The following is a 26721-nucleotide window of genomic DNA, read 5'->3' on the forward strand; positions in this document are numbered from 1 at the left end:
TATGACAGAGTAATGAGATTTTAATGTTAGTTTATGAAAGATTCCACTAAATTTGTCTAATAGTGGCAGTTTTTTTCCTGATGCCACAAAACCAAACAAGAATATTATTTAAATTATTTTATGTTTTTGCTTCAAGTCCCCTACTGTAAACAGCAGTAAAATAAATAATGTAAAAAAAGAGAGAGAAAGCAAATTTTGTGGTTTCTAAATATCCTGTTCTTTTTAAAGTATTTCATTGCCTTTCTCAGTTCCTTGAGCTGCTTTCTAGTTTGTCAGCTTCTCTGCTCACATATGACAGACCTGGCTGCAAGGACTGGAGACTAATGTGATCTGCAGTCAGAAACCTAAAGCAGTCAAAGTGTCCTGTTACTGAAAGCAAAATGTTGCCTCCTTTTGTGTCTTCATTACACTTGGCTTTAAGTGTCTTCTCCTTTGAGCTTTCAAAATATGATGAATAAAGCCCCTCAAAAAGTCCTGACCCACCTAACACACATGAAGGTATGATCTTTGTAGTGCAAGGGGTGTGCCAGTGTGTATACATGCAGTGTGTCAAAAGACACAAGACACATCAAAGCATGCACCAGGGCTGACACACTGTATTTTCTTATTGCAGAATTCCTTAATAGGGATAGAGACTGAGCAAAAGGAGTTCACATAAGCAGCAGACAAATGAGAGTTAAGAACTCTTGAGTTCCCATCAACAGTGATCCGTTATTTAATTATTGCTAAGTTATTTACCCAAAGTAATCATGTCCCTGATGTAAAAGTGTATCTAGAGAAGGAGTAGGGATAGTTTAGTAGCACGTCAAGGGGAGGTCAGTGTAGATAAAAGCATCTTACTGAGAAGATTTCTGAACAGCATTAAATCTCAGTTCTCTCTTTGCCTGCAGCTCTTAACATTTCTTTTCTCCTTCCAGTATCTATTATCCAGCTCTGCAAAGATTTTTTTTTTGAACGGCCAGGTTGTATGAAAGCACTTGTGGATGTTCCTACATGTCACAGCCATTAGCAACCACCACACCTCAAGCACAGCCACCTCCTGCCCGTTTCGGAGCAGGCGGAAGGTCAGAGGATGCTTTGAATCCAGTCCCAGGATGACTTCACAGCCACGGAGAGGGATAGAAACAATGTGCGTCTTCAGATCCGTCCTGTCTTTGTGGAAAATGAGTTTATTGTCTTTCACTCTGCACCAGCGCTCACGCCAACGGTTATTTGAGAGCACGTTGAGATATCCTGCAATAAAATGAAATGTGAGATATTTCAATCCTGGCTTTTTTTGAAAAGGGAAGAAAGAAAAAAAGAACGTTACTTTTCAGTACAATGCTAGCACTTAAACAACTTACTCCTCTTATAATAGAAAGTCCAGATGGATTTTAGGAAGACAAGTAAATGACCCTGCTCCCCTTCTTTTAATGAAAACTTCCAATATGCCAATAACTTAGAAAAAAGCATATCAAGATGTGATGCTGTTCATGTGCAAAGGGCTGTTCCGTGTTAACCACTGCAGCAGCTGGATGAGCAGAAGGACATTGATCCCCAAGATTTTAGTAAGAATGGAAGAGGTGATAAAAAACATGTGTACACAGGTGACATGCTCACACAGAATGCCCACCTCCTCCATGTGTAATAGCTTTAGCAACTGTGGCTGACAACATTTGTTTGGGGAAAATTACAGTTCATGTCATATACTTAGCTGATGAGTTACCTTCTGCAACATCTAAAATCGGTGTTTTAAAGACCTACTCGGTGTTGACATTATATGTTCTGATTTCATTTAGAGAGAAGAATGCAACACTTTTAAAATAGAAAAGATCATTACTGATGCCAATAAAAATAAAATCCATATGGGTTTAAAATCCAAGAAGTAAATGTATATGAAATTTTGCTAAACCTTAAGACAAAGGTTTAAACAAAGTTTGGTTTTTTTCAGGGATAATACAGTTTCCTTAAAACAAATCAAAATTTCATCAACAATTTGCCTTTTAAAAACCCCAATTTTCTTATCATGCTCTATATCAGACACAGTGTAAAAGTACAAAATATCATTAAATGGGAAGTGGTTTATAGTTTTCCTTTTCTGACCCATGGCAACAAGCATTCCCGACTCAAACCTTAAAATCAAGACAATGCCTAGTTTTCCTGCCTAATATTTAGTTTGGGAATGGGAAAAAAAACCTCCACCTATTACTTTTGCTTCCACATTACAAATGATACATGAATTGAGTATGTTGCTGCTTCCAAACAGGCTATGAGGAGGGGAACAAATCAGATCTTGCATATGTCAGAATTTATGTTAAAAAATTGTCTTGTATCTCAGGTCTGATTTTCATTTAATCTGGTTGGATAGCTATTGCTTTGGTTTCCATTCAAACTATGACTTATCATTAATTTTTCTGGATTTCTTTTCCCACATTATGGATCCAATGTCAAAGCTTGAGCCAACAGGATATGGCAGATCAGAATTGCGCACATCTTGGAAGGTGCCATAAAAAAAGGAAGGATGTGCACAATCCTCTGATTTTGGCCCCTTGCGATAATCAAACTCTGCAGCTCTCTTCCCTCCCCCTGTACAAAACCCTGTATAGTTGTTCATTATACTATAATCCCTAGAAATGGAAAACCCTTCACGTGCAAGCCAGCTGGCTTCTTTGGCATGAGAGTCCTGTTTCTCAGACAGTACTTGGTTTTCCCTTTTGCTCCCAACATACCTCTCAGAAAAGCTCTTCCAAACCCTCTGACTTTGGGTGAACTACGCAGGATCTCATGGTTTTGTTCCTACATTTCCCTACTTAAACCTTCAAGAGCTGATGTGATAAAAATGTCTTGTGTGTGTTCCCAGTTGGGGCATTAGCACTTCAGCTTTGTCCAGGCACTCAAAGACCAGTGATGCCATAGGGAAGAGCTTTGCCATGACTCCATAACTACAGGTGGGGTTTAGTTTCCCCATTAGCTGGATGTCCTCTGCAGTTACAGAGTTACAGCTAAAATGGGCTTTTCCCTTTGTTCATGGGAGGTAGAACTTTCCAAAGTGTAAAAGACTTCAACTATGGAGTAGCCTCCCAGAAGGCATTGAATTGAGCCAAATTTCTGCTGGTGAGAAACTCCTTTTGTAAAGACTTCCTGCAATGACCAACGCCTAGACACTTACATATTTTCCTATAAAATCTGCAAGTGGTGTTGAGCCAAACGCAGGCACTAGCAACAGCTATATTTATATCTATGTCTGAATAATGACAGAAATATTAGGAATTAGCTTTTACAGCTGTGGTTAACATCTCACATCACACAGCATAATCAACTGAGAATCAGACCCCGGAAGTTTGAGCTTTTATGGAAGCCAGATGCTTCAGACAATGCATCTGGCTGGACATAGCTTTTCCCAGCTGTTCTTTTGGTTGATAAATCACATCTGCACTTAGCTGATGTATAGACATATATACACACACTTATTTAGTCAAAGATTACTTATGTGAATGAGTACCAAAGTGTGGCTTGAGAGCCACCTGTGATCTATGAAGTTTTTGCTGGTGGTCCCTGGATCTCCTTTCAGATCAGGCAAGCATCTATCACACTTCATGCACTGATGAGTTTTGCTAACTGCTGCCTAAGCATAGATTTCTGCTTTCCCAGTCTTCCTTGTCAAAGATTCAAATTCAGAATCAGATACATTTTCTTCACAGTTTGTTTTCCTACGAAAATTTTCTTCAGAACGGATTGGAAGAAGGGTGAGTTCAACCTTATTCACCTATGAAAGTGTTACTTAACATTGGAGCACCAAAAGGCAAACAGGAGAATGTAAATACATTGCATTGTTTGAAAATACCAGAGTTGTGAGGACACAAGCTAAGTGCATTACACAAAGTCCTAAATGGTGAGCAAACATTAAGAGCTAAGATACAAACCTAGGCACCTTCTCCATGCTTGTGGTGGTTTGACCCTGGCTGGATGCCAGGTGCCCACCACACCACTCTATCATCCTCCTCCTCAGCAAGTCAGGGAGGGGAGAAAATAAGATGGGAGTCTCAGTTTGTGCAATATTGCCTCTGGTGCACCATCATGGTAGCAATTGGTACCTGTTGTTCTTGAACTCGCAGCAATCCCACAACAAAAGGGTCTTCCGAGAGGCCAGGTAAACTGGAGAGTTGTTTGATTTTCTCTGTGTCTACAGTGGCTATACCAAAAGCCTATCGATACCACTTCGGGTCTTTGAAGTACCCTTTCCTGAGGTAATCTATGCCAAGAATACAAGGGGCCTCTGGACCAGTCACAATGGGGTGTTTTTCCCATTTGTCCCCTGTTAAGCTCACTTCTGCCTCTAATACATATAATTCTTGACATCGCCGTCACTCCAGAGATCCAGACACAATCTGTGCCCCTAAACCTTGATGGAATCAATGTACACTGTGCTCCTGTATCTACTAAAGCCTTATACCTTTGTGGGTCTGATGTGCCAGGCCACTGAACCCACACAGTCCAGTATATTCGGTCATCCCTTTCCTCCTCCTCGCTGGAGGCAAGGACCCTCTATTTCTGTTCTTCATCAGAGTATTTGCTATCTGATCCTTGCAATTGCAGACCTGAAGTCTCCTCATCGGCATCAAAGGAGGTGATTGCAGTTCTTTTATGTCTGGCAGATTGCTGATCGTCTGCTTTTGTCCTTGCAGCTACTACGCTGACAGCCGCCCTGGGTGATCCTTTTCTAACAGTTGTCTTCCCCCTTTACTTCATGTACATAGGCTTCCAGCTTAAAAGTGGGTTCACCATCCCATCTCCTCATATCCTCTCCTTGGCTGTGCAAAAAGAGTCAGAGTTCATTTTGTGGTGTATCCGTACATCTGGGACTTCCTTTTCCCCTGGTCAGGGCAGTGGATGACCGAATTCTTGGGGCATTTCTGACAGGCCATTATCCCACACTGGTGGGGGACCACAATGTCATGGTTTAGCAAGGAGCTGGTTTTTTGCTTGATAACAGGGGGAGCGGGTTGCAGTGAAGAACCAGTAAAGAGTTTTCGGACTCTCCCCTGGCTCCTGGGTTCACACCCACCTCCGGCCCTGCTGGGCCAATCTGGTGCCTCTGCCATCACTATTTAGGGATGGGAATTGGAAGTGCTGGCAGGAGGTGTAAGAGTGGTACAAGATGGAGGCGAGCATGTGGACTCCACGGTCAGAGGAGAAAGGAAGGAGGAGCACCAGACCAGAGACCCCTCTGCAAGCCGTGGTGAGAATGCAGGCTGTACCCCTGCAACCCATGCAGGGCCATGGCAGGACTGAGAGCCATCAGTAGCTCTGTGTCCATCAGTAGCTCTGTGTGAGTGCACCCGGTCAGGCGAGGGACTGTGTGGGGAGGTGGCCATGGCGCAGGCTGTGTCAGAGAGCCTGCAGGCCCAGAGCAGCCCCACACGAGAGGCAGAGAGGAGCTGCAGCATTTGGGATAAAGGCACGTTGGAGCAGCCCGTGTAGGGATGCTGTGTACGTGAGGTACCCCATGGACATGCAGGGAGAATGGGAGGAGCCCACCTGTCCTGAGGAGGGACAAACGGCAGAAGCTATCAGGAATAGACTGACTGAAACCCCCACTGCCTGCTCCCCTGGGCCGTTCAGGGGAGGAGGAGGTAAAAACACTGGGATCAGGGCTCTGAGCCCAGGAAGAAGGAAGGAGTGGGGAGAAGGTGGTCTTAAAGGGCTGGTCAGACTCTTCATCATTGTACCACTCCGTGTTGTTTTTTGTTGATAATGGTTTGGGGTTTTATGCTTATGTTTAGTTGGTATTGCATTAAATGATTTTCTGTTTTCTTCCCCAGTAGTAGCCTGGGCTATTTTGTCCTGGACCTTAAGCAGCAATTAAGCTCTCCCTGCCCTTTGGTAATCTCAGGTCTTTGGTACTTGAGGCTAATCTCGGTCTTTTGTTCCCTGATGGGCCTAAACCATGACACACCACAATGCTTTTCTATATACTTCCTTGGTGCTGCAGAACACTATAGCTGTCATATGGAGTGATTAACATTAGGAGTTAAAATAGCTTACTAGAGATTTGTTATTTCATAGAGTCATAGAATGGTAGGGGTTGAAAGGGACCTTTAGAGATTATCTAGTCCAACCCCTCTGCAGAAGAAGGTTCACCTAGATCAGGTTGCATAGGAACATGTCCAGGTGGGTCTTGGAGACCTCCAAGGAAGGAGACTCCACAACCCCTCTGGGCAGCCTGTGCCACTGCTCTGTTACTCTCACAGTGAAATAGTTTTTTCTTATGTTTAAATGGAACTTTTTTTGCTCCAGCTTCATTCCATTACCCCTTGTCCTGTTGCTATAGAAAAAAGGGATGTCCCAATCTCCTGACATCCACCATTTGGATATTTGTAAATATTAATAAGATCCACCATGATTGCTATGCAATAAAATCTCACCATGATCCAGCATAAAAGACTTGATCCTTTTCCAATAAACTTATTCTAATTTCCAGTCTAAATTTATTTCATAGTCCAGGTTATATTTATTTTATAGCCATTTGTCTGAAAACAGCTCTTGTTTCTTTCTGCTTTTTGTCCACATTTCTCTTCACCCTCAACTTTGCAAAGAGCAATGGTATTCCTTCTGAGCCTGTGCTACCATTTTATTTCAAAAGTCAAGTGCTTTCAGTCTCTTTTCAAATGATAAGCTCTTGATTATTCTACTCTTCTTTCAGTCTCAGTGCATCCTTCTGATGTTGGGGGAAGAATTACAACAGTAAAAGCAATTTTAGGGAAGTTTCTAGGCTAGAAGTTAGTAGTAATTTGCATTTAAGATTCAAGAAGGAAAAATCACTTACCACACGTTGGAACATCTTCTTCAGCTGATGAGGTCTGTTCATCTGTTGATGGCTTTTTCTTTCCTAAACCAATGATCTTTGTTATTTTTTTCCCAGTTACTTTAGTCACAGTGCCCTTGGCTTCTGATTTTGAACTTTTTTTCCTCTTCACTATTAAGAAAGCAAAAGTGCATGTTTTAGTGCCTTTAAATTAACCAGTGAATAGAGAGAATCTGAACAAAAGTAGCCGTTCACACAATCACATGCAACATGAATACTGGTACAAAAGTTGCAGACTGCAGTGAGATAAATATCATATGTCTTCTCTAATGCAGATGCCTATAAATAATGCCTTTGCCATAAAAATGATGCCATTCAGAAGGATAAGAAAAACAAAAATCAGGCCTCTAATTTAATTTAATCAAGCTGAAAGTCTTTTTCCACTGCAGTCATCATCTAATCTATCAGTATGGCTGAGGTACATCAGTATAAATTTAGCTCATATACACAAGAATAAAAAAACAACCAGAGGATCCTTCACTGTTTCTAAACATTTACCTCAAAACATTTCAACAACTAAATACACAAGAAAGACAGAATATGCTTGCTTAGCAAAAGCATTCCTGCCCTCTACAATTAAATTAAGGTATCATCAAAATAGACCTTTTAGAAAGACAAGACTTATAAATTGACAACAAACAATTACATTAGTGGGATAAATAGAAGCATTCAATGGTTAGAAGTTGGCACGTTTTGTGATCACGAGGGCTTGGAAAGAAAAGGCTCTGCTGAAAACAGGTCTTTTGCTAACATTCAGTCTGTGCTTCCATTGACTGAATATGATACCAGTAATGTTACAGGCCTGTTCTCTGAGGCATGTTGAGCTGCCAACTGTAACACAGTAAGGACTATGGGTGCCATTTTTTAAAGTCTCTTTCTGTGTAAAATTATAATTTTTAGAAGTTTCTAAGATTAAATAGAATCAGAAAAAAAAGACATTTTATTTGCAAAACAGAAGAAACAAAACTTTCAGAAACTGCATTCAGTGGCTTAATTTGGATTCCATCAATAGAACAAAAGTCATTCTGGTAACTGACAGTGCAGGAAAAATATCCATCAACTTGCCCTGATACACAATTTTGATGAAAAATACATTTAGGATAGTTGCTGATTAAGCTGCTGTACCTTTACCCCTGACATATCAATTCCTTTTGCAACAGGGAACATTTAGTGATTATGGGATTGCGTAAACTGAGGAAAAAAAAAAGGAAAAAATGTTCATATGAGGAATGACTATAAGAACCGATGAACTGGAAAAGTAGAATGCACAGAAAATACAGCAGCAGCCTGGGACTCACAATGGGATAATTGATCATATTTAATTGAATGGTTAGGAATCATGGAACATTATTTGAAAACTGTATGTGTAGCCAGGACTGTACCATCTGTCACCTGCTGAGTGTAATGTTGAGGGGGAAAGGCAGCTTTTCAGGTGTGGATAGCTGCTCACCAGCAAACCCCAACATAGTGAGGCATGTGTGCAAGCAAATGTCTAATCCTCTCTTCCTAAGAGAAGGGTGTTCACAACTTATATTGTGCTCTCTATAAACATGCAAGGAGCTTCCAGTGTTCAAAGGAGGAAGGCCACCTGCCCCATGTCCTCTCTGCCTGAGGCAGCGCCTGCCTGCGGACAGGTTTCCAACCCATGCAGTGGCAATCCATGACCCACTGTGGCTGTTGAGTGGGAGGAGATGAAAAACATTGAAAAAAACAGAGACTGAGGAAAACTCGTGTCTGTCAGAGAGAAGCCCACAGGAATCATTTTCATTAGCATGAGCAGACAGTGGAACAAGTCCATTTTGGTGACTTTTTTTTTTTGTTTTCCTGTACTCTCTTCCCTTTATACTGCTGCTTTATTCTCCTGCAGAATGAAAGACAGCAGGAAAAAGGCCTTCATGACATGATCTTTTTGAGTCTAAAGAATATACTGATTGCCTGATTTTTTTGCAGTGATTTTTTACAAATGCCTTTCCTTCTCATTTCCCTCCCCACAGTAATACAAACAGTTGGTTAACAGTAGAGCAGAGGCTGACCAGTGGGTAAGGGCTGGAGGTTACCACTCTCCAAAGTCTCTCTTCCCACTATTAAAAAACAGTGAAACTTCATCCAGAATGTCCATTTTAGTTATTGCTGAGCAGTGCTCACATAGCATCAAGGGCCTTTCTGCTTCTTATATGGCCCTACCAGCAGGCTGGAGGTACACAAGACATCAGGAGGAAGCATGGCTGGGAAGAAAATGAACTCTATCCCAGCCAAAACCAGAGCAACTCCTTAAAATTATGCCAGGAATATTTGAGTATATATCGAAGGTCAGAGTTTTCAAATGCAACTAGTATTTTCAATTAACCAGTTTAATTATTAATTAACCCTCTTTGAGACATCTAAGGTGAGCCAGTTTTCCAGCAGTGCATGCTCGATCAGCATGTCAACCACAGGACACCTCAGACACCAGGCACTTTTGGACAACATGGAAAACATATTTTTTGTGTCACACGTTCCTCAGTAGGTTTCAGACACTAAAATAGTACCGTGATTTTTGAAATCTTAGCAGGAGACTTTATAGGGTGAAATCTAACCATGTACCACACCTTCTAGAAACCACAGTTGTTCTATACTGTCAGATATGTCAGAGATCCATATAGTCAGGAAATGTTGGAAAACGACCCAGGGAGAAGATAAAGGAAATGAGTCAAAAGGCGAGACAGCGCTGGCACCAAGGCCAATATTGACATTGTGCTCACTGCAGCTCACATTACCCTTCCTCTTAACAGCTGCAGAAAGATGTCTTATTTAAAGGATACCACTGCTAAATGGCAACTTAACAAAGTCACAGAAAAAACTCAGAAAAAATTCCCTCTGGGTTTCAGATATGACCTTGTTAGATTATAAGGACTACAAAACATGTGTGGCTACAAAGTAGCAGATGTAAACTTATATATATATACTCATATATATATAAAAGACTGAATATATATGTATACTCACAAACCCACATTACAAACCCATATTACAAGATTATTTACATTTTAGTATGTTAATACAAATAATCATACACAAGTTTTTATATATGTCGGTGTATACACACATATATAAATTGCATATATATGTATATATCTATATTTAACAACAGGTTTTTTGCTTAGAAGCTATAGACTCACTATTTATGTTGCCACTATAATAAAAGCAGCTGCTAGCTGCTTATAGTGGCCACTCAAGCTTTGAAAACCTCTTATTTTGAAGACACAAAAGGCCCAGCCAAAATTTCTCTATTCTGTTTCCTTATTCTAATTATATCGATTTTACCTGCATAGTAACATCAAATGCTTTCTGTGACTGCAAAATTTTAAGGATTTACTCTTTGAAACTTTACTGCCCATTCTTAAAAGACAAAACTCGGGTGTTTCACTACCTATTGCTCCCTGTGTTCCCATATTATTTACACCATGCATCTTTGGATCTGAAACTTACCTTGTTCTTTCCCATTGCACACGGTAGTGGTGCCATTTTCCCCAGCACCTTCCCCATCTGAACTTGGCCTCTCAAATGACAGCTTCTGCAGGGAGAAAGAATAGCTGACATACAATATAGACACCTTCACCAAATGCAGTGGCATAAGTCAATTTAAAAGTACCATTACTACAAAATAAAACACATTTCAATCTCTCCATGAGAAGCCCTGGCACAGGCTGCACAGGTAGCGTCTGGAGTTTCTTTCATTGGAGGTCTTCAAGACCTGACTGAACTTGTTCCTGTGCGTCCTGATCTAAGTAGACCTGCTTTTGCAGGGAGGTTGGACTAGATAACCTCTAAAGGTCCCTTCAAACTCCTACCATTCTATGACTCTATGATTGTCTCTTCCATTTGCAAGAAGACAAATAGAAGGTAGTAAAAACTTCAGTTTTATAGGCTTTAGAAATGCACAGGAACCACAAACTAGGTCTATATTTGAAAGTGTCCTCAAAATAGTGAATTGATCGTAATTTAATATCTCTTATTACACAACATTTTAATTAATTTCTCTATGTAATTGTCGCTGTTTATGATCCACTGAGCAATGAATTATCGCATGCATCAGATAAGAATAATTTTTAAATTATTTCTTTAAATAATATTTCACATGTGCATTTACAATCATGACTTATCAAAAAACAGTTAATTCCTACAAGGTGCTTCAATACTTTCAACATGTGCAAAAAACAGGCTTTTGAAGTAATTTTTTAGCACCGATTATTCTGTAGTGTTTGTGTGTGAGATATGAGATGACAGCTTATGCCAACACAGAAAAGTTGTCATGAGTGGTGAAGTCATGAAGAAGATGTAGAGATTATAATGAAAAGATAGAGAAGTTTTGCTACATCTTTTTATGGCACACATTTTAGAAAACAACAATTTCAAGACAGTTTCAGTTGCTTTGTTAGTATCTTGCAGGTGTGTGCAAGCATGCACGCACAACAGCTTTTGCCTTGTGAAATCAGGTCTGAGCTGTCACAGAACATGCTTTGCTCTTAGTTTCCCAGGTGCAAAATGACATGACACTACTGACACTGGCATCGTCCCACCCCAGGGGTAGAACTTGTCATCAGGAATTTGGTGGTGAAACATTTGTCACTGACACTTTTAAGCAGGGCTTGCAAAGTAGTATGTTCACATCTATGCCTCAGATGAGCAGGGACGTAAATTGGTGCTGATAATACACTGATCAATGTAGACGTGCTCTCTTTCCTAACTCTTACTCTCATATCCTGCTGAGTCAAGGCAGCAGAGAGCACCACATGTGAATAGCCAAGTTTCTGTATTGAGGCACGAATGCTTGGAAGAGTCTGCCAAAAGAGTGACCTCAGCATCGCCGGGGAGCTCTTCAAGAACTAAATTCCCCAAAAGACTTTCCTTTAAATGTTTTGTATAATCTTCAACTACTCTTCCCCGAGAACTATGTCTGTGCCTGCTTATTGCACTCAACAGAGAGAGATGTATGCCCAAATAATAGGGAGACTAATAGTCTAAAATGGTAGGACAGGTTAGCGACTTACACCCAATATAGTAAGTAAATAATAAGCAATCACAAGGAGCTTTGTATTCATCATTTTGATAACTTTACCTTTTCAAGCTCTGTCTTGTGTACTGGAGAACTAGACAATGGCCCATCGGAGTCTACAGCTCCTGTACAGTTGCTGCACACATCTTTTATAACCTTAGAAGACAAGGTAAACCTTATTAATTATTCATAAAATACAAATCAGAGAAATGATATATGAATGTGAAGGGAGATGGGAAGGAGAATCACATGTTTACTAGGCTGGCAGGTGTCAGATAGGCTGCCACTACACCAACTTCTCCACGTTGCCTCCTTAAGTCATTTCACGTATAACCTGGAGGAAATATAGTGTCTCAAGATGGAAGGTTCCATTTCTGCACAAGCTAAGCTCCACATCTCTCCTGATTTCCACATGCTAGTTTTGCAATATGAACTCAGCTGACACCACCAAATTAATTTCATTACAATGACGAAAAAGTGGGATTAAGTCCAAGGTCCACAAGTCAAACAATAGGAGTTTTGCATGATACACTACCCACTTGCTTTCTTTTTGCTATTGGAGAATTAATGAAGCGCCGATTGACTTACAGCTAATACAGGTATTTTGTGGCTTTTTTGTATTATACTTGCACATCAACATAAAGATATATGTCAAAGTAATTGTAACTGTATTGTAGGAAATGGGAATGCCACTGTCTGCTTTTAAAAAGTCAAAGACAAATACAGAACCTGGAATTCAGTGAGACTCGATAGAATTTAAAGAACTTAAAAATCTGAAACTATCTAAAGGTGAAAATCTGTGATGAGTAAAGACATATGATGATTCTCCATAGACATAATTTTTTTCACCTCTCATGAGATTACCATGAGCGCATTATCAGTCTGAAATTGTTTGTGCTGATTAGAACAGGTCCCAACTCTCCATCCAGACTAGTGCCATGGGAGTGCTAGAGGTCTACACCACTGATGACAGCCATGCAGCCACACAAGGACAGCAGAGCATTACCACTAGACATGCAAACGGTACCCTTTATATGTGTATATGTATATATATATATTTCCAGTTCCTCCCTTTACGCTGTTTACAGCAAGCCCCACTGCCAGAGAGAAGGATCTGGTCAGAGAACCAGAGGGAAAACAGCAGTTAGCAGACTGTCAAAATACATGTTTCCTTTAAGAAGAGGAAAAGCAAAACAATGACCAACATCTTTTTAGTTTTGAACTGAACAATTTTGACATAGAAACTATGGAAGAGCTAAAGATGGCATCAAATACTCCTTTCACAGCACAGAATTTCCTTTTAAGGGTGAAGCTAAACGAATCAAACATTTATGGGCTTACAATAACTCTGTTGCTACAACTCATGAGCACATCATAAATTACCGTGATTACATGCCATAAAGAAAGAAAAAGCACCAGCCCCATTTTTTCAGATGGAGAGCTTGTGAACAAAAGGAAGATAACTCACTCACCCAATGTCATCTACAAAAAATTTAACCAGAGTAGGAAATGAACCAATATTTTTATTTCTGAGCTAGTATCTTAGAACACTTCAGCATCCTTTCTTGACTGTCTGAACTTTCCCATACCTTGCCCAAGAAACACAAGCACAGAATTTCCTGCCACTTGGTATCTTTTGTAAGAGAAAGTTTAGATGTATTTTTTGCAGAGCATGTGCATCTCAGAGTTAAACACAGATGATTAAGGGAGTGGAGCATCTCCCTTCTGATGAAAGGCTGAGGGAGCTGGGGCTCTTTAGCTTAGAGAACACTGAGAGGTGACCTCATTAATGTTTACAAATATGTAAAGGGTGGGTGTCAGGAGGATGGAGCCAGGCTGTTCTCAATGATGGCCAATGATAGGACAAGGGCCAATAAACTGGAACACAAGAGGTTCCAAAGAAACATAAGGAACAATTTCTTCACTGTGAGGGTGAGGGAGCAGTGGCACGGGTTGCCCAGATGGGTTGTTGAGTCTCTTTCTCTGGAGACATTCAAAACCCATCTGGACAAGTTCCTGTGTGAACTACTCTAGGTGGTCCTGCTCTGGCAGGGGGGTTGGACTAGATGATCTTTCGAGGTCTCTTCCAACTCTTAAGATTCTGTGAGCCCAAATTCCCTAAAATCATAAGATTTTTTTATCTGTATGCTCTTTTATTTTCAATTGCTGGTCCTCAATATGGTGTAAACACACTGCTCTTTTCTTCCTAGAGAAATGTGACTGTACAGTTTCTGGGAACATTAATTTCTGTCTCCTGCATGACCCTGATTCAATGGCTCATGTTTTCAGCATCTGCTCACACCAGTTAGTTAGTTAATTTTGGCAAAGGCAGATAGTAATGGGAGTTACAGACAGAACAGAGGAAAATTACTTGGCAGCACTAAATGAATACTATGTGCGAAGTCATGCACTCAAGTAAATCCAGTTCTTACCATACCTCACATATTTAAGGAGAAGTTGAAGTGTTTAATTGGGTTGTAATTAAATTTTGATTAAAAAAAAAGACACACTATCAAATGGAAGTTCATGGCAAGATCTGAAATAAATGAATATTCAAGGATCCGGTGCTTCATTTGTGTTCAAGGAGTTCACTGGCAAAGATTTGCTCATCACTGCCTTTGCGCTATATAATTGTGTTCGATGCACAGCATAAAACTCAAACTCCTACAGCTCACCAGCATGAAATGCCTTTAATATATAATGGCTGCCTGGATGCACTCTCTATAATTGTGTTTGCAGACAGTTGCCATTATAAATGTGGTTTTCACATGCTTATAGCTTTAACTCAAAATTTAAAGGATAAAACATTCCACTACTGTTGCCAACTCGCATAATTTTAATCACAAGACTCAGAGTTCTTGTCAGTTTTTTCTGGGTTCTATCTCCTGGAGTCATATGAAAACAGGAGATTGCTATTTTCATTAAAAAAAAGTTGTGAGAGAGACTGGGGAAGAGAGGTCAGCAAAATTTTATCCATTGCAATGAAATCTGTGAAAATACAAACAAACATTTCTCAGTTGCTCCAAAACTAGAAAGCAAATAAAAGGAATCCCCAAATGTATTGTTTTTAATAAAATGTCACAAACTGGAAGGCTGTACCGAGAGTACTTTGTGATGGCACATACTCCATTAATAGTTCAAGTTTCCTCACACATTAGAAAAGAGAAACAGTTCTCTTTTTCTCACTACAAATGCCTTTGTACATTACACGTGCACGCACGCAAGGTGATCTGCCAGAAGAATCAAACTGAGATCATAAAAAGACTATGTATTCAAATACTTAAAATGCATGAGCAAATGTAATCAGATAACTGAAGACCTTTTCTTTTTTTTTTTGATAGCTTCAAAATTAAATACTTTTAAAATAATCTCTTATTCTATCAGGAGAATTTTAAATGCCACAATCACCATTACAATGTTACAATAAGCAGACTTCAGAACTGCCTCTTTCAAATGCAGACCCAGAAAAATCTTGTGCAGCCTGAAATGTATTATTATTCCTCACTTATTTTACAGAAATATCTTGAATCTCCAGCTGGATCAGGGTATACACCAGTGTATCACATTGAGTGAAGTGACATGAGGAATAGAGGGGAGAAGGCTGGGAAGCTTCCCTGCCCCAAGCCATTGACAATGATGGTGTGCTACAGGGGGCATCTGGAACATTTCTCTCTTTAAAACTATCTTACTACCCAAGCACTAACATTTACTATAAAATCTCCATACCTGCACTCATCTACAAATCTCTATAATTCTTGTATCTTATTTTAAATGATACACCAGGGCTGAGGGCAATACACTAGCCCTACATTTATTCTTTCTACATACAAAGTCAGAAGAATCAAATTAGATTTGATATTGTTTTTAATTACCTTGAAAGATCCAGGCTTCAGCCAAAAGGCCCAGGCTATGCACTAAAATCAGAAAGTCAGCTGCTTGCCAGCCAAACCCTACCAAACTGAAACCCAGTAAATTCTGAGTAAAAGTATTACATTTGTAGATAGTTCCTTGTGGTTGATTAATTTGAGGCCTGATAAGGACTAAGACTGAAAGTTTGCAAGTGAGCTTGCAAATCTCCCTCCTGCAGATGCCATGGGATGAGTTCAGGCTACAGGCTCTGCTTAACAGAGGGATGTGATCATAGCATCTTGTCTTGTGTTTTTATGAAACACACAGGAGAAGCTCACACTTCTAATATGATTGAGTTCAAAAGCAATCTGGCAGAATGCTGATGGCCGCCAGCCTCTCATCTCCATCTACACATGTGTCACACATACAGGAATTGATAGCAATGGGATGGGCTGGATCCCATCTCTGCTGCTTAACTCTGAAGAAAGGAATATGGGAAAGCTGCAATCTGCTTATGTAAAACATAGCAAAAGGTTTGGCTCCACATGTAAGTCAGTATTTCTCATTCCTGAAACCCTTCTTTTTCAGTGCGGGAAGAGTACCGATTTTCTGAGACTCTGTCGTTTTGGCATGACAACATTATCATTTTCTCCCTCTTTGGACCCTTACAGACTAAATACATTAATGTCAATCTCCTCCTTAAGACAGCACCAAAACTCTCTTAGCCTTTTGCAGAGAAGAAATGCTCTAAGGAGTTTACTAGATAAATTAGAGGAAAAGTAGAAATTATTCACATCATAGTCTATCCTTTAATTCTCAAAAGGAAAAGCCTTTAGCTTGGGTACCAGAAAACACAACTCCCAAGCATAACCTAGCCTGAAAAGATTCATCTTTCTGCCTTACTGCTGTTTGTCTGAGCAATGTGGGGATGAGACTGTAGCAGACTAGCAGGCAGCAAGCCTATCTTTAGCGTCTGTACATTCCCTTAAAAATACTTTTCTGACATATTCAACCAGGACAACCCCTGTATCATTTCTCCTGTGTTATTACCATGAAGGCTATTGCCGTATATGGCCACTGGATCAGACAGAGCCCAGGGAGGGAGGTGCTGTGTTGCTGCATGTTGCTGCATGATGGCAGAGGTACTCTGTGCAAAGCGAGCTGCACCTCTGTGCAGGCAGTGCTGAGATGCAGAGTGCATCATAGGTTGTAAATCTGAGCTAGATATGATTTAAATAATTTTCCGTCCAAAGCTGGCAGTAGGAGAGAAGAGGAATCCTCCTGGGTTCTGCTCTGAGATCTGCTACAGCTTATATTTGTGATTTTAGCCAGGAACTTACAGAAAACAAGCAAATAGAGTGGCTTAGGTTCTGTATTTGTTGGTGTGCTGGACTTTTAAATTTTAAATACTTATATATCTCTTTTTTTTTAAGTAACATTGTTTTCTGTGGTGCTGATCACACACACACTGATTGACAGCCAATCTGGGATCCTTTGGCTCTGTGGATGCATACTGGCAGCATCCTGTAGGCTGGTCAAAGCTCTCACAGACAGCTTGGTCCATCACATCTCTAGGTTAGGCCCTAAATAGTTCTTCTGCAAACACACTGATCTTGTCAGGACTGGAACCGAGGTGTCTAAAATCATCTCTTTGAGACAATAGGGGTGAAGTCCTGGGAGGTTTCATACAGTTTGCAAAGCCTTCACTGCTGCTGCTGATGTGTAGTGAAGAAAGAACCAAACCTCACTGTCTTGGTTCACAATATGTTCCTAAGTTACTTAAAAACCAACAAATGCTATGGTCCCTTGGACCAAGTATACATCCCTAAACACATTTTTTCCAGTCAGTTTTAAGGCATGATCATTTAGCACTTGACCCTGCTCAGCTACAGAACAGCGATAATAACCTCTTTGGGGAACATTAGTTATGCCAAGAAAGTAATGTTTGAGTGTTTTGAGTTCTGTAGTTGGAAATTCCCATAGAAAGTAAAACCAGCCACATAGTGTTTACAGTTACAAGCTCAGTTTTGTGCTGATTTAAACTGGTGAAAGAAGAGTGTTGTAAGTAGTTTACTCTTCAGTAAAACTCAGTCCACATTAAGACCAGAGCCCAGAAGTTCTTGACTCATCTCACTAAGCTCAGGGCAGTGAAAACAAAAGTTGTTTTCAGAGATTTTTACGAGAAACAAAATACAGTTATCAGAGATGGAAATTGGTTAGGACAACTGGGTTAGCTGCCCTGCAAGAGTATTGCAGAATGCAACTGGACGACCGGATACAGTCACAACCTTGAATTTGTTCTCTCTTCAGCACAAAAAAATCCCTCTTATCACAAGTTAAGAACTGACTTAACATTGTCATAATAACAGATGCAAATATATCTACTTAATGCCTGAAAGATACGAGACCTCCAACTGAAGAGATTGCTGCAAAATGGCTGCACGAAGTAAAATGAAGGAAAATTAACAAGTGCCTAACATAAGGAGAAAATGAAAATCAAGGCTAGTGCTCCAAAATGATAGATTACTTCTCATGCATAATAAATCAGAAATACATTTTTGTGGAAGGCAACTCTAAGATAAAGAGAGGCCTTGGGACCAGACAACACCACCATTTCCTCCTTCTACAAGAAGCTACTTCAGAACATCATTTCCTTGGCATCCATGCCATTTTAATATTCAGAGAGGTTTTTCTGTGGCCTAGTCTGAAGATCCCGCACACAGAACACATTCATATGTATGAAAGAAGGCACTAAACAAGCATCTTCTTGTAATGTCATGTTCTTAGTAGTCCTTTTATTTCTAATGTAGCTTTTCCCAGGGATGCTGACAAAGAAGTGTAGTTTCACCAGTCTGTTGGATGCGTTGAGATAAACAGGCAGATTTAAGACCTTACTTGACACCAAATTCACAAAAGGGCACACAGATGCACATATACTCACTAGTGCATGTGGAAAAAGATCATTTTTGGGTCATAGTGTGTAATTGCATACTTTTTTTCACATGCATTTTTGTGGGAACATTTTAGGACTCAAGTTCAGAAAATTTCACCACTTCATGTTGCCCACCATATTACTACTATGACCTCAGCTCTAGCCTGAATTTATACATGTTATGCTTCTTGCTCTGAGATCTTGACAGGCTCTTTGGTGACATCAGCTATCTTGTTTTTCATCAAGCATTTGTCAGCTGGTAAAACTGAAACTCCCTTTGTGGTTTCCAGTCTAGACTTCAATTTGCACCAGGTTTATCAGCTGGGGTTTTTTGGTATCATCTTTACCAAAAAGGTCTGAAATATTCTGCATTTATTTCACACTTGTCTTCCAATAGATATTTTGAAATTATTTGGTTAAGTAAATGGATTCTATACCGATTACATGTGACAAACAAAAAAACCATCTGGTTTTGCTTTCATGGGAAAATCTGTCCTCCAAAGCCATTTTGACCTTTTTAAGCTCAAAAGTAAAGCTCTGATTTGACACTTATATAGGAAATTCATGAAAACCCATTCTTCTTTTGTGATAATCTGGCTCCATTGGCACATGGTATGATATCTTTGACTGAAAAGGTATCTTGTGATTTAAAAATGTGGTTGTAGAGACTTTGCTCACTGTTGGTCTCTGAATGTGCCCATTTTATAAACTACAGAAATCTCATGCAGGTGACAGAGCAGTGGGGAAGACCTTGGGTCTCTGAGGGACAGGCAGGAAAAGCTCAAACTGCTTCTCCACTGACAAAGCAGCAAACTCTTTCTCAGTGCAGGAACTTCCTACTCAAAGGTGATTTTCAGAATTTTAAGTGGGGTCTGAATGAGAAAAAAAATCCATAATAATTAAAAAACCCTTAAATTTTGCTAATTTTAAAAAATACAATACTTCATGGTCTTTTTTCTCAAAAAGTTGTATTTCATGCAAACACCGGAGCTGTTGCAAGAACTTCAGAGACCATATTTGGTTAGCTACACAGTCTGTACTGCACAGTACAGAGTACAGAGTGCTGCAGCAGTGCTGAGACTTGGAAGCTGAGCATCCAGTAGCACTGCCAGGTAGTTGGAAGAGTTTTTATGAACACAGAGCTTCACAGCATGAAGGAACTAAACATACCATCTGGCCAGTCACCCTTGGCACACACAACTTTGTTAACATGCAACAGTACAAAAGGTTTGATTTTGGTGGTGGTTGTTTTTAAGCAGTAGGAATGCATCTGGGATATGGGAGATTCTAGTATTGCTCTGTCTGCCTGTGTGGGGAATGCTTTATTTATGATTTTTTTAAAAAAAGAAAGGTTTATTAAAGTTTTTATGAAAGACAGTCTGATAAATGCCAATGAATTCAGCATCACTAAACCCAAGTTTAGAACAACACAGGAAATAATGGTGCAGTCAGTATGATCTAATTACAGCGGAATTCCCCTGGAAAAGAATATGACTTATGAATTTTTTTTCATTCCAACCACGGCTTTTGAAACTCTAGGTGAGTTAGTGGGACACTTGGATTTTAAAACAAGATATTGATGCTAGAAGAAGCCTAACAAATACATGTCTATGATTAGTTCCTACTAAAAAGACAATAGAGAGTGCATTTTCTCAGCTAAGATTAAACTCCCAGTCAAAACCAGACACACAAACTGCAAACCCCCAAAAGGTATATTCACATATTTCAAAATAGGAAATTACAGATTAGTTTCCCATCTAGTAAATTAGCCCACAGCAGAACTCATACCTCTTAGGTTGCATTTTATGTATCCCTCCTCTGTAGGAAAACTCTTTGCCGTCAGGAAATTCCTATGTGTTTAATTCAATTGTATTTGGAAAAATACAATTTATTTTTAGAAAAATAAGTACCATATAAGGTAAGATCAGAGCACAGCATAGAGAATGCTTGATGAGTCTTATGCATTCAGACTTGTACATGCATTTAAAAGGCTGGATTTCAAGGCCTTAAAACAAGCCACTAGAACTACAGTGATAGTTTCCCACACTATTTCACTGAGACTGGCAAAGTCCAACACAAATAATAGTAATCTGGTTAGGATCTAAAACTGCAGCCCTTGCATTGGGATTTTCCACATTTGCAGACACTGAACAGAAAGGAGTGGAAGATGACAAAATCCTGTTTCTCAGAAGCTTGCATTCCCAGAGCAAACCATAACAGATGATAACCCTGCTCAGTCAGGATTAGCAAACTTGAATTGACTTCAAGAAGCTGAAGGATTTTTTTTTCCATCCAGGGCAATTCAAACAGGTGCATCGTCAGAGATCCTTCTTTTTAAGAAGGTGACTGTGGTGTTGGTATGCACAATTTTTGCAGGGTAGTCTATGGTGTCAATGCATATATGCCACTCCAAAAAGCAGTCTGGGTACCAAACCCCTTCCACCTTCAGGAATTTGAACCTTCAGCTCACTACCAGTGTGCCCTAACCACCAAACCACTCCTGGAAAATGAGATGGACATTGGAGAGAATTTGCCACCTTTTCTCTTGGTGCCAGATTACTGTACAATTAGCAGTGAAAACCATACCCAGCAGCCACAGCTGTGTAATACTCAGTTTCTCATTGCCCAAGGAGTTACTTAGAGGTAGGAACATTAAGGCTGCTTTTTTGCAGTCCAAAATTAGGCAGGACTTAAGCGATTTGGATTTGCCTGAATGTATCTCAGTTTTTAACAGCAAGCGAGAAGGCAACAGAAGCACATTGTGGGTGGAAAGGCTCCCAGTCAGAAAGCTCCCCTTACCTTTAGCCACTGTTCGGCTTGCTCTTTGCTCTGCACTGCCAGAACCAGCGCATCTGCTCCTTGGTGGGAGATTTTCAGCTCATGCTTCTTCTTTTTGCTGTCTTTGGGAATGTACATGATGCTGCAGTCATTCAGGAGCAGTTCCATCTGGGGCTGCTGGTCCTTGGAACTTTTGTAACACTAAATATAAGTAAGGAAAGTTCAAAAGTTAGGTATCAACTTTCTGAACCTTAAAGGAAGGCTGTTATTTTATAGAAATGTTGTTTTTTAGCTTTTCCTATTTTTCATGCACTCCTTTACCACATATCACAGATTTCAGACAATGCCAGCTTTGCATTTCTCATCCTCATTTTCTCTGTAAAGCCTCCAGACTGACATTAATAGGCATCTTTACTTGCAGCACAGATAGAACATATGGAGAGCATCCTTATGCCTCAACCTTGACTTTGATCAGGTAGGAAGATGGTGATTTAGGATTTCTGTTCAAATGTAGTAGCAGAATAAACTTGTATAGTTAACAGCTTTAAAGCCAGATATTTACCCTGCCATTCAGTAACAGCCCCGTGTATCAAGGCAAATCTACATCTGTGCCTACAATGCTGTAGTGGCAAAAAGAAATGGCAGATGCCTTACTTAGCTGTTCCTTTTTTTTTTTTTTTTGAGATAAAGAAAGAAAATTGTCATTGTATGGAATGGGGGCAAAGTCCCACTTTATCAGTTACTACAGATGAACAAACCTGCTTTAGCAGGGAGGTTGGACTATATGATCTTTAGAGGTCCCTTCCAACTCCAACCTCTATGATTCTGTGAAATCCCTGTGTTAGTTAACTCTGTAAGTTCATGGCTAAAACTATGACTTATGCAATGCTTTTTTTCCCCTCATTAGTAAATGCTGTCAATAGACAGCCACTTCATGCTGACCACTGATAGCCTGACCTAAATTTGAATTGATGATCTGCAGATGAGGGGTTCTACATTACATTACTTGTCCAATAGACTCAGTCCCTGTTCCGGCACCAGCTGAGGCTCCTAAAGCTAGCACAGTGCCAGACTAAAGAACAATGTTTAACTGTGTATATGAATGTCCAATTATTTTATATATTTATGTAGATTAGGTCTTCACGTACACAAATAAGCAAAAAAGCTAAAAAGGTATCTGGTAATAAAGACTGAAAAAGAAGAATGCATCTGCTAACAAAAAAGACTATTTAGCATACATATCAATAGAACAGCTGAGTACAAATGAGTACTAATGTGACTAGGGAAAAATCACATAAACTTTTACAAGCCTGCACTAGAATTCACGTCATGATGCAAATGCCAGGAAGACACTAGCTAGCAAAAACATGTTACAAACAGCATATCTTAAGTTGAGTAAATGCAGTCACTCTAAATAAGCCTCTGAAAATCATTCATAATCCTCCTTCCCTCTCCCAAGTCCACCACCTCAAATTTTCCTTAGCTAGGTCACAGATTTTAAGTTTGCAACACTAAAAAATATAGTTTTCAAGCTATTAAGTCTTAAAAACATACACCATTAGTCACTTTAAGAAGCAATAAACAGCATATAATCCCCTTTATATTAATTTAAATATTTTATTTATAATTATACATTACTAAACCTGAATTATTTATGTTAAAGGACTTTAAGTGAAAAATGACTCCCTACTACAAGTTATTTCTAATGTCTAATTCTAATTAAAATATTTTGGTTTTATGATGACAGCTGCATTTATAACACAAGCAATTACTAATCTCTAAGAACACATATTTGTTTTACTTGCGTATCTCATAAGTTAAACGTCTAAGTCCTCCTTTAAATAATAAACCACTTATGTAACTTGGTTGTTAGACTCCTATTGTGATTTTTATTTTCTTAATCCCCATTTCAGAATTATTGAAAGACAATCCCTATAAGGAAAAAAAATCTTTTCAGACCACACATGTGGCTAAAGGAAATGAAAATAGAAAAAAAGAACATATTTCTATACAGGACAACAAACACAATTGTAAAAGAACTAGTGTGTGACTTCAGAGAAATATCTCTCATTCCCTCTTTTGTTTTTTAAAGCTTTTATTAGATGGTCCTGAAATCTGATATGATCCTGATACATGATGATAAAAATGTGGATCATGATATTATAACAATGTAATAAAGACTGAATCGGAATTGACATTCTTTTCAACATTTAAGTAGATGAGGATACCAAAAGTAAATCCTCAGAAACTACTGAAAACCAGTAAATTAATTCTAACTATATGTTCAGAAATCTCTTACCTCTATTTAAATCCTGTTAGTTCCCACACTGTCGTAAGCATAAATATCCTTGAAGTGAACACATCTAAGCTATATTGTACCAGTGTAGAATAATAAGGTTCTACACAAAATGTTCCATCAGCTTTTACTGTTTGAGAAGTTATTAGCTACAACTGTTGGAAGCATCAGCTAGGAAGGCAGGCAGTGCCCAAGACCCCCACTTATTTACTACTGTAAGCATTAGTTCACTCATAGTGACACAGAAATAAAGCGTTTCCCTCAATTAGGATCTCTTTTCAGAAAATGAAAAGGCATCTACGAGCAGATAATTCACTAACTCGTGGAATCTTCTACTAGTTTCTCCAATCAGAAAGAAATGTAACAAATTTGCTGAGGGAATAAATGTATCCACTTGTTTCTTTCCTTTCTATAATGCAGCTGTGCATCATGTGAATACTGCATCTGTAATTACCACAGAACAGATGGCAAAGGTTTAGTCTGAAGTGTATACATTACCACGGCATATGCTGCCAAGTGAATTCTCAGTCTAACAAGGGACTTTTCTCTCCAGTGGTCCCATCCAACAGCTCATACACAAAGCTCCCTATGAGACTTTTTTTGTCCATAGAGAATGAAAGATTGGATTTACAGTTGCAGCCTTTTTTTTTTTTTTCCAAGTGAAATACATTAGTAGATAATAGGCCAGACTTTCTTTCCAATATCAGGGAATTGCCTGGGTTTAAGTGCAATAAAAATCAAAGTTTTAAAGGGCTAAATGATACACTTATAATTTCAGTGCTTCTCTGCTTCTTGGGTAAATCACAACCCAAGTCTTTGGTAAGGTTACTGTAGACTTGGCCACTGTTTGCAGAACATATTCCAAAAAACAGATTACTGTAAAAATAAATACATCATGTAAAAGGTACAAAAAAGATAGATAAAAATAAAAAATTACCAGTAGTTTGTTTTCTTTGATAACACACAGTAGTTTGGTCCATTGCCCAAATCGTTTCTTTCTAAGAAGGAAGGCACAGATTTTGGCATCCTTCACCAGATCCATAGAGGCCTCCTCAGAAGGCCACTGATGTCTCATTTTCTTCCCCTTTCCATCCTCCTCCTCTTCATCGTAGGATTCGTAAGAGCTGCTCATAGCATCTGAGTCATAATCTTTAAGAAAAGCATAAAAGTGTCAAGGTAAAACATTTGGCCATGAAGCATATTGAAATAACTGAAAATTTCAACACAGTTCATTTTAAAATAAAGCTTTTGAAAGTCAGCTACAAAGTACTGTTTCAGTGCTTAGTAACATCAATATATTCGGTTAACTGAAGAAGAGATGCTGTTCCATTATGAAACTTTATAGAAGACCTACACTGAAACCTTGGGAATTTTAAGTGAAAGAATTGAAGAACTGAAAGATGTTAGAGAGAAACATCTTCATCTTGCATTTTTGCATAATCACAGAATCTTAAGAGTTGGAAGGGACCTTGACTGATCCAATCCCCCTGCCAGACAGGATCAGCTAGAGTAGGTCACACAGGAACTCATCCAGGTGGGTTTTGAATGTCTCCAGAGGAGACTCCACAACCCATCTGGGCAGCCTGTGCCAGTGTTCCCTCACTCTCACAGTGAAGAACTTTTTTTCCTTACATTTCTTTGGAACCTCTTATGATGCAGAATGTAGGCACAGATATGTCAATATTACTACACCATATCAAGAAACAACCACGGATTATGACAGCAGTCACGAGAGTGCATTATGGAGCACTATCTACCTATCACAACACTTCATATAATTCTCAAATACAGCAACTGGATTGATACAGTCTGATACAATCAGTGTTGAATAGACAATGTTGTTTCTCAAACTATAGATTCTGCAGGAATTACAGGCATTCTGCAAAAAATGGTTTGTTATGTGCTTAGTCTGAACAGCTTAATTGTGCTCCCAGTTTGGTGATGGAATGGCAAGATCCCTTTTTAATCAAGCAATCTTTGTTCAGGTCTTTCATTTTCAACAATGCAGTCAGCAATAGCAGTCCCCTCAGCTACAAAAATAATTTGCCAGTAGCACAGAATGCCTCTCTTTCACCATCCATACTTATTTTTTTTGTTTATGTGGGGGGGTGTATGTATATATATATAGATAGATAGATAGATAGATAGATATGTGTATATGAAGCCCTTCAGGTAATAACACCTGAAGGCATACCTGTTATCCACCAGCACACGCTCCCATGGAGAAGAACTAATTTGAATATTTTTAACAGTTGAAATTTCATCCACACATTTCAAGAAGACTTTTTGATATATCTCTTGGACAGAAAGTGGAAGAAAGTCATTTGCTTTACCCAGGTATTTAAGACACAGCTGGGATACAGGAAAGAGACCTGGGACAATTGGGAAGAGGACAAGGGAGTGGATTGCTGGAGAACTCATTCTATATGAGTTCCACAGATAGAATGAGATGTACCCAGATCTCACATCTTTGAATCAAGACCAGATATTCTAATCTGATTTGTGTTTTCACAGAAATATACAGAACAGTGTAGCTCCATTCCAAAGTGACCAAAGTGAAATGAAAATAAAATATGAAGCTCCAGAAAGTTTTTGTTTATTATTTTTAAAATTGAATTGCTGTCTTCTGGTCAGTTCTGCTATGGGGTGTTTGGTTTGGGACAGCTCCATACAGGCAAATGGTAAAAGCCTCAGATGATTATCAAAGCTAAAACACTACAATTTTTCACTTGCTTTACAAAAAACAAGAGAAAGATGGAAAAAATTAGGGTAGATGTTTAAACTGACAGTTTTGGAAACATTTATTCCAGAGTATTTATTTTTGTATATTTGTTTAAAAGAATGTATAAGATCTGGCACTTTATCCTTCTCTTCCTCCTTTCTCCCCATGAAGCAGGAAAAAAGCCTAAACAAAAACCTAACAAAACCAGAACCAAAACAAAGCATTCTCCCCCTTGCCCTTTTGGGGTGACTATCCACAAACTTTC

The 26721-nt window shown here is 39.2% G+C and overlaps 1 protein-coding gene across 3 annotated transcripts in view; it reads right to left on the reverse strand.

Annotated features, from left to right (window-relative positions):
- The window catches only part of AFAP1 (actin filament associated protein 1), a 124316-nt gene that overhangs the window by 19061 nt on the left and 78534 nt on the right, over positions 1-26721 (reverse strand). For all 3 annotated transcript variants that reach the window (XM_061993125.1, XM_061993123.1, XM_061993124.1), the window contains exons 5-10: positions 24672-24883; positions 21460-21639; positions 11943-12035; positions 10313-10397; positions 6806-6955; positions 1022-1233 (exon numbers count right to left, since the gene is read on the reverse strand). In XM_061993125.1, the coding sequence (XP_061849109.1) occupies positions 1022-1233; positions 6806-6955; positions 10313-10397; positions 11943-12035; positions 21460-21639; positions 24672-24883 (932 nt within the window). The remainder of the gene's footprint in view (positions 1-1021; positions 1234-6805; positions 6956-10312; positions 10398-11942; positions 12036-21459; positions 21640-24671; positions 24884-26721) is intronic.

This window comes from Colius striatus, chromosome 3 (genome assembly GCF_028858725.1).
Source record: "Colius striatus isolate bColStr4 chromosome 3, bColStr4.1.hap1, whole genome shotgun sequence".
Classification (NCBI taxonomy): domain Eukaryota; kingdom Metazoa; phylum Chordata; class Aves; order Coliiformes; family Coliidae; genus Colius; species Colius striatus.